Source organism: Paralichthys olivaceus, chromosome 13 (assembly GCF_024713975.1).
Source record: "Paralichthys olivaceus isolate ysfri-2021 chromosome 13, ASM2471397v2, whole genome shotgun sequence".
In the NCBI taxonomy this organism is placed as follows: Eukaryota; Metazoa; Chordata; class Actinopteri; order Pleuronectiformes; family Paralichthyidae; genus Paralichthys; species Paralichthys olivaceus.
In genome coordinates this window covers 20,222,862-20,238,160 of record NC_091105.1, presented here as the reverse complement: position 1 = coordinate 20,238,160, position 15,299 = coordinate 20,222,862, and the positions used below count along the sequence as shown (strand labels likewise).

Sequence of the window (15,299 nt, the reverse complement as noted above, 5' to 3'; positions counted from 1 at the left end):
AGGGGATCGAAGTGAAAAGACATCAGTACAGAGAACTGATGCAAGTTATCATCCACTTTATGAAACCTCCCTTTCCAAAAACAGATGTGAAACTCAGCAAACTCAATAGTTCCAGCTTAATGACACACAGAATTCAAATATCACAAGGATCTGATTCTCTTCAATAACTATCCCAGCAGATGAGATTCATTGGTTTGTTCAGAATTTCATATCTTCTTTACACCACAACTCGTTTTTTAAATCTTTTTAGAGAATAAAATCTAAATCTAAAATGCTGTTGCCTGACCTCTGATCAGCAGAGACTGAAAGTCTTCTTTCAAATCAAATCAAATCAAATCAAAGTTTATTGTCACATGCACCAAATAACTTAGCGTCATCAGAGCAGTGAAATTCTTGTGACATGGCAGGCAACATCTGGAGGTCTTGATGGCATTATAAACTGAAAACTTGACTAATTTTGAGGTATGACTTTATTTTGCAATTCAATTTAACTGTTGTAATCACTCATAATGCAGTTATTTTTACAGGGACACTGTTGAGATGAATATATAGCTGGAAAAAAACTTTAAATCGGCAAGAGAACCATTTCAAATCAAATAATTTATTGTCCTCATGGGGAAATTATTGTCAGGTCAAAGTGCTACAGCAGCTTTAGAACAGAACATTGTGTAACAAACAAACAGAGAAACATGGCTGAATCAACATGTTTCCTCATTGAGTACTGTGATGCACGTTGGGATGAGTGAGAGCTTGAGGCAAAGGCGTTTCTCTGGGACTTACAATAAAGCATATATCTCCCTTTATTGTGATCTGAGACACTTACAATTTTGATTCTGTCGGAGATGGTTTCATTCATGATACTGTGGCAGTAAACAATGCCACGGGGCTCTCACCACGACAGCCAGACACGAACCAGTCAAACCATTTGTTGTTCAGCAACATCTTTATTTAAACCCCATGCAGACATCAACTAAACACTTTACTTAAAGGGTCCAGCACTTTCTGCTGGACGTCTGGTTCAAAGGTTTTATTTGTCATCTGCACAACAGATACAGCGTACATGTTGGCAATGAAAAGCTTAAATCCCAGGCACCTCAAGCACCTCAACATGTAATAGTGTCAGAAAATAAGAGTAACTAAAAATACAAATACCAATACACTAGTGCAAATAAACAATAAAGTACAAATGTCATTAACTAGTGCAAAAAAATAAAACATTATAAGGTGCCAATAAACATTATAATAAAACATTATAAGGTGCCAAAGTGAAATATATAAATGTGCAGTCAGGATTTAGCAGCCCCGTGTCTCTGTGCTTCCTTTCCTAGTGTGTTTCTGAGGCAGCGCCGCTGCTGCCTTTTCAAGCATGAGGATCAATCAGCTAACAGCTCTCACCTGCGCTGACTGATCCTCTGTGGTGCAGGTGAAGATGCTCTCCCAGCCCCTTCACCTCCACAGAGACTTTTGGGGGAACTAGATTCTGGCCAATTAAAAAATCAAGTGTATATCAGAATATTTTCGAACAAACACCTGAATTTCAGTGCTGTTGTTTTTTTTTTTTGCATCGCTCAGACTTTCATATTGTGTTCAGTTCAATCTAGATTGAGGAGATTGATAGAATCTTTATAAAATCTGTTAACATCCAATCAAGTTTCAAGACCAGGAAAATCAAAGTAAATCCAATCTCAACTCTCATGTGATTTAATATCACATTACCATTTGTTGTGTCTCATTATCGCACGGCTTAAGTAATCAGACAGTTGCTGTCGAGCTGTAGCAGTTACTGTTTTGATAATTGGAGAGATTGTCACACTGTGATTTAAAAATGCTGCAGAGTTGGACTTGAGTCACAGAAGGTTTGATCAAGAGAAAAGCTGCTGCAGCATTTCTGCCACTTTTTTCAGTGTAAACCACTAGAGAGCGACTGCGATTCACTGAGCATTGAGTAGAATTCCAGCTCAGTGTGAGTGTCCTTCTCCTTCAGTGTGAGCTGTTCCTCCTCTGTGTGCCTCCTCCATGTGACCTTTGAACCACAGGAGATTCCCTCCTGGCTGGATATCACCATGGCAACATCTGTCATTGACATCAGCAGAAACAGGTGATTGACTTTGCAGCAAGATCCCTCATCATTAAGTGTTTTAAGTGTTTGCTAATCACTTAGATTATATTTTATATACAATCATGATTTTCTCTGCAGAGGTGGGCTACGTTGGAATTTTAAGATGATACACATAGTGGTAGAAGTTGTGTTTTCACTCAGACGCTGTGAATTGGTGCCGGCACTGGTTCGAGTCTCTGAACATCAGAGAACGTTCTGGCTCATCATACTGTGATATCACACCAGCAACACACATCTGCTTCGTATTTAACCTCCATCAATCTAGAAAGCTATTTTCAAATGTAACACCATCAGATGTAATAGGTTATCACCGCTAAATAAAATAGTGTAACAGCAGTAACAGGACAGCCGGTAAGTTTTTTTAAGTTTCGACCAATTGCAGCTGTTACATTAATTTAAAGTGCCTTTGGCTGATAACATTACCATGTTGTGTTCTGTTAACATCTTTTTTTTATGACCATTTTCCCTCATGGGACAGGACGTGGAGGAGATGATGATGAGGAGATGAGGAAGGCAGACAGAGAAGGGCCTCAAAGAGCCTCTGGATCACACAGACAAGAACATGCAGATCATTGACACATTCAAATACTGACCCTGTGGAATAAATTCCTGATCTTGATGCACTTGTGCGTCCAGCTTTACAAAAAAAAATATCAAGGCCTCCCAATCATCCAAAACTCTTGATTTTGGCACAAGTATCCGTGATCTCCTCCTCTTGTATCCGTTAACTTTCTCTACGCACACAGATCCTGGAGGAAACCCTGGCGGAGGCGTGCCAGCTGGGCCTGGAGTCAGACTGGCAGGGAGACGTGGCGGAGCGCCTGCAGCAGGTCGACGCCGAGCAGGAGAGGGACAGCGAGAGGCTGGCACAGCTTCACAGGCAAGCACTGGCAGAGGAGCAGAGCCTGGCTGACACCACGAGAGATGTGGCAGGAAGGAAGGTGAGAACAACAAGAGATTGTTTGTCAACACATCAGTTTACATACTGTGTTGGCTTGGCTGTCACTTTGAAATGGTGAATGATCTTTACTGTCACATTCGGTCCTGGAGAAGAGTTCTTAAGTATAAAAATGACTGATGCTCGCTGAGAAACTCTCATCTGACCATGTTCATCTCTGAAGTATTAATTATGATTCATCACTGAAGATAACATTGTTGGATTCAGAAACATGAGCTTGTTGGATTTCAGTTAGACTTGAGTTCATTTGCAGTGAGATAGATAGAAAGATAGAAAGATAGATAGAAAGATAGATAGATAATCCTGATGAAGTTTAGTTAAAAGTTAAACTGTATAGCAGGAGCTGGCCTGCAGTCTGACTGTCCCGCTCCTTCTGTCCCGTCCTGTAGGTGCTGTCAGAGGAGCTGGGTCTGGCTGTGGAGTTCGAGCCACCGGCCTGGGTGTGGGCAGTGTGGGGCTGTAGATTCATCTCGGCTGCTCATGTACCTGCATGAGAGAAGAGTTCCGATGATTACTGATGTCAACCCTGGTGCACCCACCCACACAGGCCGTGGGCTCTTAGAAGGGAGATTTTGGTTTGGGACTCCAGAGGTGTGTCCTCTTGAATGAGTCAAAGGAAGCTGAGGGCATGTCTTTGCCTGTCTTTGCTGTGATATAGGAGGGTGTGGAGGTGAAGGGGCTGGGAGAGCACCTGCGCCACAGAGGATCAGTCAGCACAGGTGAGAGCTGTTAGCTGATTGATCCTCATGCTTGAAAAGGCAGCAGCAGAGCGGCCTCCAAAAACACACACTGGGGAAGAGACTGGGCGAAGCTGATGGTCCAGCAGAAAGTGCTGGACCCTTTAAGTTCAATGTTTTGTCAGTTCTGTTGGGATGAAATAAAAAGATGTTGCTGAGCACCCAATGGTTGGACTGGTTCGTCTCTGGCTGTCGTGGTGGGAACCCCGTGGCATGGTCTACTGCCACAGAGGGATTATCAGTTCCACCTTCAGTTTGATGAGTGCTTCCATTGTGTTGTTTGAAAGAGAAGAAAGAAAAGTCCTCCAGTAGCAGGTTGATTGATAACAGATGGTTATTTGCTGTCTGTGTGCGGGGGGGGGGGGGGGTTTGTAGCATGTAGTGTTTGACTCTTGAACCATGCTTCCAGCTGTGGTGGAGATAGTAAGGCTGATTGTGTGAGCTGTGGCTTTTCACTGACTCTGGATCAGGTTTAGATTCTTCTCCAGGCGTTCCTGCTGTGTTTTTGCGTCATGCTCTGTGGAGACTGATCATATTGTGGTTTGACTTTTTCCAGATACACACTGCTGTCCCCTGAAGGATTCTGGGTACAGCGGTTTATTCTGGGCTGCATATGATGTGATTTAAAGAGGCACAGTGATGAGGCGACTTTGTGGAATATCCTAAGTGTTGTGACTCCTCTGCTCTCCTCAAATGGGTTTTCAGTTATTTGGTCATGTGCTCAGGTGGAGTGTGTTGTCACAAAACTGACAAACTCCACTGTCCTGAGATGAGACATGTAATGTATAGTGAAGTGACAACTGTACGATGGGTGTGTCAGGACTTCTGTCAGCCATGTAAATGTCATAGTCTCCAACTACTGTGAAAATTGTTTTAATATTTCAGCTGCAAAAATAATCAAATATACAACATCAACACAGCATTTTAAAGTTCGATGAGCGATTTAGACATTCAACTGATTAAAATGCTAAAATGGTGAACACAATCACCGTCATTAATTACATTTCACACAGTACGAAGAGGACGAAGTACATCTGGGATGTTTCTCCTTGTGCACTAATACCTTACTTTTACATTTGAATAATCAGATTATAAAGATGGATGACATGGCCGGTCTCGATCACCACCTGGTGGCTGGCCGCAGTACAGTTTATAAATCTATCCTCCACATTAGCAGATGGGTTATGGACCAAAATTTATATTTAATGAAAACATCAAACACATTTTTTCTCAAAGGTGGTTTCTGTCATTAGGTTATAACACTGATGTATGTTCAAGTGTTCATGTTTCCAGAGAGTTGATCCCTGATCACTATTGCGCAGACTCTGGCTCCAAATGCACAAGATGGCAACGTTTGAATCTGGGTTATTTTCTGTATAGTGGCAGGAAGTGGAGATGTGTCCGTCTTTATATACAATAAAAATAAATAAAAGTAAACATTTGAGCTGTAGTATTGACGTACAGATATAAAGTGATTGTGAGGCCCAGGATCTGACTCTCAGTTCATTCAGTCTGTGTCAGTTGGTCTTTGCTGGGATCTATCAGTTGCTGAGCCGTCTTCAGTCCCTTCTGTAAACATTCAACATCAGGACCCTGTGTCCGTCTCTGTCTGATGCAGACTTTCGTCAGTCTCTGACACACCAGTCAGTAAGATCTTGTTCCACCAGCGCTCTCTGAAGCTCTGCACACACACACTGGCCAGACTCTCTCCATCTTGGTAGTCCTCCCTCATCTTGTCTGGGATCAGGTCCTCTGACATCACCTGGGAAATTAAAGAGCAAGACTGAATCGTGTAAAACTATCGGCTGACTTGAAGTCTGTGACCTTTCAACTCAACTGCCTATAAACTTCAAAAATTCAGGTTTTGACTTGGTGTGTGTCAGTATTGTGTACTCACCTCAGTGAGAGTCTGCAGTGTGGATTCTTTGGGATTTAGCCGCTGTAGTGCCTCATCTGTCGTCTGTAGGGCACGTTCACTGCGCTGCAACACAAAGGAGGACTGCTGCTGCCGAAGGATTTTCAACAGGAGTCTGAGGGAGATAAAACAAGCAGGGAGACATTAAGGCCCTGTTCAGACCTTGTACCATCATTCGTCTTGAGAGAAGTGGACAGATCTCGGATCCTCAGTCACTACTCTATATGCAAATAAACACACATACATCATTTGTTTTCACGAAGACAAAATTATGTTGTTTTTATCCAGTCTAAGTTTACAGATGAGTCAGATGACGTTTTGTGTGTCGGTGCAAGCGAGAGAGAGAAAGGCAGAGCGAGCAGTGTCAGGAGGGACTGAATGAATCAATGTGCCGCATTTGAAAACTAGAATTACCGCACTGCAGTTGAATGCCTCTGCCAACTATCCGAGTTTCTGTGTATGTATTTCTAGAGATTTAGAGATTCTAGAGATCTATAGATTTATATAAGGTCACTGTGACCTTTACCGTTGACCACTACAACGTAATCATGTAGTCTTGAGGTATCACATTCAATAGGCACCATGAACTTGACCTTTGACCACCAAAATCTAATCAGGTCAACCATGAGTCAAAGTGAATTTTGAGTTGTCCAGATCATACATGAATATTTGTACAGATGTTGGAGAGATTCCCTCAAAGTAGGGGAGGGATATCACATTCACAATGGGATGGATGGAGGGACAACCCGCAAACATATTCCTCTGGCTGTCGCTGGCAGGGGGGCATACAAACAACAGAAATCATTATTTGGTTTACCAGTGTTGATGTTGTGGCGGGGGGCACAAATATTAACATCCTTGGTCACTGAGACGATTAAAAATACTTTAAATACATTGTGAAACTGTAGTGGATCAGAGGATGTCAGTAGGCGTCTCTTCAATATGGACCAGGACGCATTTAAGTTCACACAGGGAAAAGAATGTGGATGCTTCCCAGAACTCTCCACAAAGATGAAGAACCCCTCTCATTTGAATACACATTGAACCTTGTAAATAAACAGATGTCTTATTGTATTACACAAAACAATGATTTTCAACTATTAAAATATGTCTCTAGTTGTATTTGTATCTACTTCTATTGTAGAATGGTTGATATTTTGTGTGAATGTGGCATACAGTATGTAAACAGTGATTTGTACCTCGTCCTGACTAAACAAGTACAAGCTTTTAGTCGGAGTCTGTCCTCATCCATCTCTGCTGCCTCCTCCTGTTGCTCCTCAGTTTCTCCATCGTGCTGCTCCTCTGCTGATTCACACCTCTCAGAGGAACATAATCCTAGAGGAGGCAATTAACACATCGGCGCGTTAAAACAAATCATCATTATTACACATATTTTTAGACAACAGAATAAGATTGTTTATTCATTTGTAGCAAAAAATAATATTTTACACATTATAATACACAAAAAATATGGGTGTTAAATGAGACAGGAAATGAAGTCAAACCTACTTGTGGGTCTGTTCTCCAGCAGCTGCAGACACATCTGACCCAGGTTGAACCAGTACCAGGGGTTAAAGGGCAGCAGGCTACACAGCTGCTGGAGACATGACATCGCTGATCCGATGGCTCCAAAATGCTTGAAGATGCTGACCTGTAATAAACGATGTAATGTCTATTACATGTTTATGTTTTATATTTGTTCGTGTGTGTGTGTGTGTGTGTGTGTGTGTGTGTGTGTGTGTGTGTGTGTGTGTGTGTGTGTGTGTGTTCTGACCTTCAGCAGCAGGAGGCTGGTCAGGTGACTGGTGTTGGAGGCTTCTTTCCTCTGGAGAGAGATGTTGTAAAAATGAGTACCAACTACAAACTTTTTCTTCTTACCAATATTTTGTTAAACACTGAAATTTACCTTCAGAGAACATCTGATCAACTTTAGATTTATCAGAGTTAATAATAATAATGATAATTTCCAATGCTGCATGAACAAACAACCTCTGAAGACAAAGGCTGCAACACTGAGCTACACTGGTGGACAGTTTAATCCAGAGGGCCGACATTAAGCAGATGTCTCTTGTATATTGAATTATTAGACATTCCAGCTGCGTGAAAGCAGACTCTTAATATTGGAGCTTCCTGAGACACATAAAAGCACTTACTTTCTTGGCTCATAAAGCTAAAGTCAATGACAAAATAAAGGCTGTGTTAAGGAAGCTTTAGATTAGATGAGTGTACGTTCATGATATAGAACCAAATGATTAACATGAGATTAACATGAAAAGTAACTGGCTGCTTGGAAAAATATGTTTTTTCATAACTTGGAATTTGGTCTAGCATTTGTCTTAAATGTATAATTACCTCCGCCTGTGTTTTTTCGTTTATCATTTAGCAGGATTACGCAAAAACTACATGAACAGATCAGGGAAGAACCCATTACATTTTGGGCAGATCCAGATCAGAAGGCGTTTCTTCAACATTGCAAGATAAGGCGGTTTTCAACATTTTAAGTAATTTATAATAATTTATGGATCTTAAAAAAGAACAAAAAACACATTTCGGTGACTGATATCTATGACTGTGTGCAAAGTGGTGCAGGTTGACTGAATTCACACTGTGCTACATGGAAAACACTTTAAAAGAGAATCTCACAGGTGACTTACCAGTAAGTCAGCCAAGTGCACAGCCCTCTCTCTCTGTCCCAGTTTGGTGCAGCATCGAGCCATTCCCTCCAGGACATCTCTTCTGATGGTCAAGTTGTTGTCAGCGAGCCACTCTAGGCAGCAGCTGTATGCTTCCAAGGCTTTCTATACCCACCACACCATGAGAACACAAACAGAACAATACACCAAACATCAGTGGACAACGGAAAACTTGTCTGAACGATACCAAGAGAAAAGGTTATCATATGGCAGCGACTATGAGCCCAGTCCAAATTGTATTTACTTCAAGCAGCTTTTGTTGGTACTGTTACTGTGAAATTACAGAGAAATAAAATATTTTAATATCTGATCATTGTGTGTGTGTATAACCACACATCATGATTACAATATTACGATATTTTACACTGAAACATGGTAGGTTATAAGGAAACAAAGGTGCTCACTACTTAAATTAAAAATGAAGAAAACCTTCAGTGCTCTTCTGGATACACGACAGAAGCTGAAGCACTGACTGGTTCATAACAACAGTTTTGCAGTGAATAAACTCAAAATGTTTAAGGAAAATTAACTGAAATCCTCAGATACTCTGGCCACTATCAACTTTTCAGTCTGTGTGAGAGACTGGAGGATTGACGTTGTCGTAGGTTCGAGATGATTGATTGAACAAAAACTGACCTGATAGTTCCCCTGTCTCACGGCCAAGTCACCTCTGAACTTGTAAACTTTCTGTTTCTCCAGGGAATCGTCTGTATCGAGAGCAGCGCTCTCACAAAACCACTGCAGAGGAGCGAGACAATAGAAAATACCACAGTGATTGGAAGCTGCTTCTCACTGACTTTTACACATTGTACAAGAAACTAAGCCACACATGCAACAAGTGTTACTGAACCAAAGAAACTAAGCCAACATACTCAACAAATAACATTTAAGACACAATACAACTTATTTAACATGATCACACATTAAACCCACTCACTCAAACAGCAATTAGCCACAATATGTTAATATTTACATAGCAACTACATATAAATACATTTTGATGCAGTTTGTTCAGTTCAGTGTTATATATATATATATATATATATATTTGGTACAAATTACCCAGAATACCAGGATTCAATTAAAAGAACTGTGTCACATGACGTTTGTTACATTGGCTCATTTATAATATTGTCATATATGAGTCACATCGTTCTTTACGAAACATTTATAAATAATCAAATAATTATTCTGGCTCCTTTTGGATGTAGCAGCTGCTAGCAGTCTATTGTTAGCTGGCAATGATGAGGGAGCTAACCATGGCAGGCTAATGATAGCAGGTACTTTAGCAGACGAATGTTAACAAGCAATAATTAGCAGGCTGATATTGACGAGCTAACGTTGGTAGGCTAACGTTAACAGTGTAATGGCAGCAGGTACGTTAGCAGTCTAATGTTAACTAGCAATGATTGGCAGGCTAATATTGACAAGCTAACTTTAGCAGGCTAACATCACAGTTTATTTACATGGATGACTCGTCATGACACCTTCCTGGCAGTACCCAGAGTCCGGACCTTGGTGCTCCCTCACCGCGGCTCTAACTAGCCTGGTCCCGGTTCGGGTGGTTGTCGTTGGACCCACTCACCTCTGGTTCGCACAGTTTAGCGTTGTATGAAGACAGAGACGCACACACTCGGTCTCTCGCCTCCGAAAACACAGAGTCGTCAAACGTACTTCCTAATATCTCCATGCGGACCTGAAGAACCTGGCAGAGCCTACTACTCACAGTCAGAGACTAGTACCCGAACTACAGGGGACAGAAGTCTACACACTCATGGATACACTGTCTCTCACTGTCAACTGTACGGCTGATACAATGTCCACTGATAGTGGTTCCGGGCGGAAAGGTTCCGAGATGAAAACATGCAGCTCATTCAGCAACAGAGAAAACATCACATATGAATATCTGCTTCACTTTGATTTAACTCGACACTGACATCCCCAAAAACTAATACTGCAAACACACAACTGTCTGTCTCCCATGTGCCCAGACCTGTCCTACATTTTCTGTATCGGCATATGGAAACAAATGTAGTCAGAGAAAATCAATTCAACATGAATAGCATTTCATTTTCTGTAATTACTGTGCACATCTCAAATATTTCTGAATTCACTTTTTTTTACTTTGAGTTTAAAAAACTGTGTACGTTTTTATATTTTTATACTCTTTTATTTCTTTTCAAAGTCTCACTTTAATCAAGCCACATTGTCATGGCTTTCAAATGAACACACCGAACTTCAAAAATATTACTATCACAACACATTGAGTCATTTATACAAGCCATGTTTACACCTGGTGTAGGAGAGGAACTCACCTTTATCTGGAAGCTGCACTCGGCCTGAACTTAATACACACATCAGAGGAGAAATCCATCACTGCCACACGTCCAAATGAATGCATGAGCTGATGATTATATTAGAATTCTCCTTTTATTTTAAATTATTTTAGTCAAATGAAAGTTACATGCAGCTAGGATTATTGCTTGGTAATACTACACTTAATGCAGAATACTCATCCTCAAGTACATAAACCAAATTCTCTTTATAAACTATTTTGTTTCACAGCGTTTTACTATTTGATTATTCTGTCCACTCATGTCCTTTTTCAGCTCTGTCTTACTTTTTAAATTTCTGTTAAGTTGCACAAATATTTACCAACATCTAAGAGAAATAAAAGATTCTGCATCTTAAGTATGTTGATGATCCAACCTATGCAACATTATCTTGATGTACAGGATATATCCTCACATACTGACTTCTTCAAAAGAGAAGGTTTTGACTAGAAGAGTTTTTTTAATTTAATGCAAATCTGTTTCCCTTATTGACAATAAAACAACAGACACTGCATCACTGACGGTTTATTAAAAATGCTATCAATGCTAATAACTAACAGTGATGATGAATTCATCTCTGAGCTTTTAATGAGATTCTTTCCAACATTTCTAAAAAAAAAGGTCACAAATGATGACTGACTCACAGGGTTTAACAGGACTCTATGCAGTGCTTTCTGCTCTGCATCTTAGCGCTTCACATCACATTTAAAACATGCAAAATAGTGATCACAAGTGCATTTGATCAAAATTTATTGGGGTTTGTCCTCAAACAAGTATAAAATATAAATCTTTTTTTTCTTTTTTCTTTTTTTAATCAAGCTAAAAATCAAGCCAGAGCCCCAATAACAGCCAGGATTTTAAATTAACATTGCACAAACTGTTTTGCCTCACAGCTGATTGCTTCAAGTGGATGACTGCACAAAGTTCTCTCTAGAGCAAACCTGCAGAGGCGATCGCACATCAAGTTTAATCAGAGTTTCTGACACACACTCTCAGTGTTTTAACAAATTTCAGACACGTGGGCAGAGTGTCGATGGAAAAATCACTTCCATAGACACAGAAAAAACCCAAGATGAACTGTTTTGTTGAAGAGCTTGGTCATGAAGGTTGCGGACAGCAAAAAGTCCCACCTCAAGTACATCAATCCCAGAAACCCCTCCTCAAGTCATCCATCAGGTGTACTGGATAAGATGAACCAGTTCATGGTGGGTTTTAACACAACTCCAATTACAGTTTATTTAGAAACCCTGGTAAAAGGGACTAAATATCAGTTAAAGTCAGGGGAGACATCATTTGAAAATGGCACAATAAATATCAGTTGTCTTTAAATTAACACACCCATTTATTAAAGCAGAGCATGGAGTTAGACCTTTGGGTTCTTCCTACAGTATCTGTGTCTATGGAAACAACTGTTACTTAATACAGGAGCGGAGAGATCATTGCCATCACTCACTGAACAGGTCTGGAGATGTACACTGTATTGAAGCAGGAACAAAGAGGAAAGTCTACAAGTTAAAAGCAAATCAAGCCCATTAGAAGCAAATAAAACGGGGTAAAAACTGTCAGCAGATAAAATTAGATTAAAAAAAGAGAAGGTGGAAAGTCCACAGTAAATGAATAAAAAAAAAAAACTATTCATACGTACAGTGTATTACAATTCTGACAAAATGCATTTTCTTTTACCAAAAAGCTAGCTGCTATATAGTGAAAACATTTGAATCTCTGATTGCATAAGAAACATTCAACCAACTATTTGTCTAAATACAGAAAACGAGTGAGGACGAAGCAGTAGTATAGCGAAGGATACAGATATGACATGAGTATAATAGGACAGCAGGTAAACTACTCCGATCACAATATAAGCTCGTAGCTCTACTGCACAAGTATTACTGGGATACATGAAGAGAGACGGATATAAAATCACAACTCAGAGAAAAGACACCTCAATGGAACTGGGGGAAATATTTGAAAACAATTTCTTGACTATAAGTATTACTTTAATAATACTCTTCTCATTAACATCATATCATCATGTTATTAACTGTCATGTTACAGTATTGTTACCAAACACTCAGTGATTAAAGGGACACTCCTTCCATAAAGTTCAGCTAATTGAGAGACACTGGTTTCAGAAAGAATGGTTCAAATCTGGGCAGCAGAAACTGAGATGTCCAGACTTTCAATCTAGTCTGCAACAAGGTCCAAAATCACTGGATCCTACATGGATCCTAAGTCTTTTATTAGACTTGCTCTTGTTTCGAGACAAACTGAGATGACCCCAATGACATAACTATTTCAGGGTCATTTTTTAGGAGACCTCATGACAAGTTAGCCGGACTTTATGTGGCGTGCCTCTCAAAGCAAAGTGTTGCTTGACATTTTTAATAGTTTTTTGCCATATGTAATGTATCTTGATTTAAAAATGTTGACATATTAGCAAGCAAATAAAAACATTCCCATGAGCAAAAACAAAAAATGCAATCTTTGCAATTCTTTTAGGAGCGTGTCTTTTCTTTTCAGTTGTGATTTTATATTTTTTGGAACCAAAGTGCCAAAAAGCCACTCGGGCAACACTGGTTGAACTCTAAAACAGATTCTATTTCAAAAACACTAGTCTGCTGTACGTATTGTATGAGTCAGTTAACAAGCAATCCACTGGTGTCTGGACAGAGTTGTAATGACACAGTTTCTTTAGATAAAAAATTATAGTCAAGAAAGAGCACACTGTAAAAGACTGTGGGCTGGATACCTGGATACAGAATTAAGCCTAACCTCAGAAATAAAAGAAGTTAATCTGGGACAAGCCCTTTTGTAGCATGTGTACAAAATTAGCACACAAAGTACAAAGATTCAAACGGTTCAAAATGGGCCAAAAATTGCAGAGACTACAAAATCCCAAGCAAAGCTTAGATGATCAAAACAGTTTAAAAAATATTTCTAAAAGAGAAAAAAACAGGTCCGTGATTGTACTGATCAACTAATTCTTAAAAAGTAACTGGTCTCTTAAAAGCTACGCAACGTGTAATCCTAGATTAGGCTTCTACTGTGCCAAGTATACCAACCCAAAATAATGTATGTACAAAATGAGCAGTTGTTCGTCTTAGTTATTGCATGCAGTATTAGACAATAGGTCGGCCTTGACATTTTGAATCTGTTATTTGTTACTTGCACTTGTCACATTACAGCAAAGCAGTTTCAGCTCCCCTCCAGTTGCAATACTCAAACTATAGCTCACAGCTAAGAGCCACCATTGGTTTCATAGAGACTCACTAAAATGCATTTAAATGAGCTAAAGGAACCAACGGGTAGTATGTGACAAGTGCTTAGTGAAATAGAATTCAAAACACCAAGGTTATTTGTTTAAGGACTTAAAACAGAAGTTTCCAATGTCAACTTCAGAGTATTTAGGCATCTTTTAGCATCAGCAGAAAGCAGAGCTCGATCATGCATCACACCTTCGTTTGAACAAGCCTCGCTAAAGAGTCACTCAGTGGTTGACAAATTCACTCATTCTTTTGTCATCTTTTGTCGAGCGTTGGTGAAATTGTGTTCAAACAAGTATACGAGCCGTGTAGGCACATAGGTTTATCTGCAAAGCTTCATCAGAGTCTCTCCCCTGTGTGTGAACAACTGTAGGTGAGACAGTTTTCAGTCCATTGTCCTCTTGATGCAGTAAAGCACAAAGAAAACAGCTGGAAAGAGGAGCGTTATTTGGTAGACTTCCCACCACAGAGGGAATGCTGTGCTGTTCCTTCAGGTATCACGATTCCCTCCATGAGGGAAATTACATTTTCCAAGTAAAGTCCTTTTTTGAATTTTCTGACTGGTTTCAGTCTTGTGCAGTCGTCCCTACAGCCCTGTCATTTCAGAGACAGGAAACCAACAGGACACTGCCAACATTTACAGGAACATGTTTCGGGAAGTGCACATGAAAACTAGGCATTTATTTTACAAAAGTGGCCTGGATGAAAGTGGTTCAATCAGACAGGGGCATGTGAGAGCAGAGAAGGACAGATAGGAGACAATTTCCATAATTTAAAGCCAACAATACAAACATAACAACAAATGTAACACACGCACATTTTCAAAAGGACAGATGGTTAAAAACTGGGCTCAAATTGTGCAATTTAGCGAAACAAAGTGGTAGGTGATTGTTCGACAATTCTTTTGAGCCGTATGAACATCCAAATATGAAATAACACATATTATTATAAAAGTTGACAAATTGATAATATTCCTCCCCTTGAAAACACACTAAGGATAAAAAAGGCAAAATACTGGTTCAGTTCATACAAAAGAGATTTGGTCTCTCAGAGCCATTTCATGGTGTAATAAGAGATTAAGGTGCCTAATCAGGATTTAGTCCACTGTGAACACAAGCGGACAAAGTGCATCTTTTAAAAAGTTTAGTTTAGGTGCTTCATGTTCTTCTGTTCAGTGCAGATTGGAGTCTGATTATTATTTAAAATACTGTGAAACAGTGCTTCTTGAAGTACGGGTCAGGACTAACAATAATTCTTAGGCCTCATTTTAAACATGAGCCC

The 15,299-nt window shown here is 39.9% G+C and overlaps 1 protein-coding gene across 1 annotated transcript; it reads right to left on the bottom strand.

Annotated features, from left to right (window-relative positions):
* Positions 1-4,671: 4,671 nt before the first annotated feature.
* c13h8orf76 (chromosome 13 C8orf76 homolog) lies at positions 4,672-10,235 on the bottom strand. The gene is made up of 8 exons (XM_020091057.2): positions 10,008-10,235; positions 9,059-9,160; positions 8,384-8,527; positions 7,504-7,554; positions 7,239-7,380; positions 6,929-7,064; positions 5,712-5,844; positions 4,672-5,576 (listed from the first exon to the last, which is right to left on the bottom strand). Exons 1-8 carry the CDS (start codon positions 10,110-10,112, stop codon positions 5,400-5,402), a joined length of 990 nt encoding a protein of 329 aa, XP_019946616.2. The 5' UTR covers positions 10,113-10,235; the 3' UTR covers positions 4,672-5,399.
* Positions 10,236-15,299: the final 5,064 nt, after the last annotated feature.

Coding starts and splice junctions, on each gene's coding strand:
- c13h8orf76 (XM_020091057.2), bottom strand. CDS start 10,112: ATGGAGATATTAGGAAGTACGTTTGACGACTCTGTGTTTTCGGAGGCG. Junction 7,381..7,503: donor CCAGCCTCCTGCTGCTGAAG/GTCAGAACACAC, acceptor CGTTTATTACAG/GTCAGCATCTTCAAGCATTT. Junction 7,065..7,238: donor GCTGGAGAACAGACCCACAA/GTAGGTTTGACT, acceptor TGCCTCCTCTAG/GATTATGTTCCTCTGAGAGG.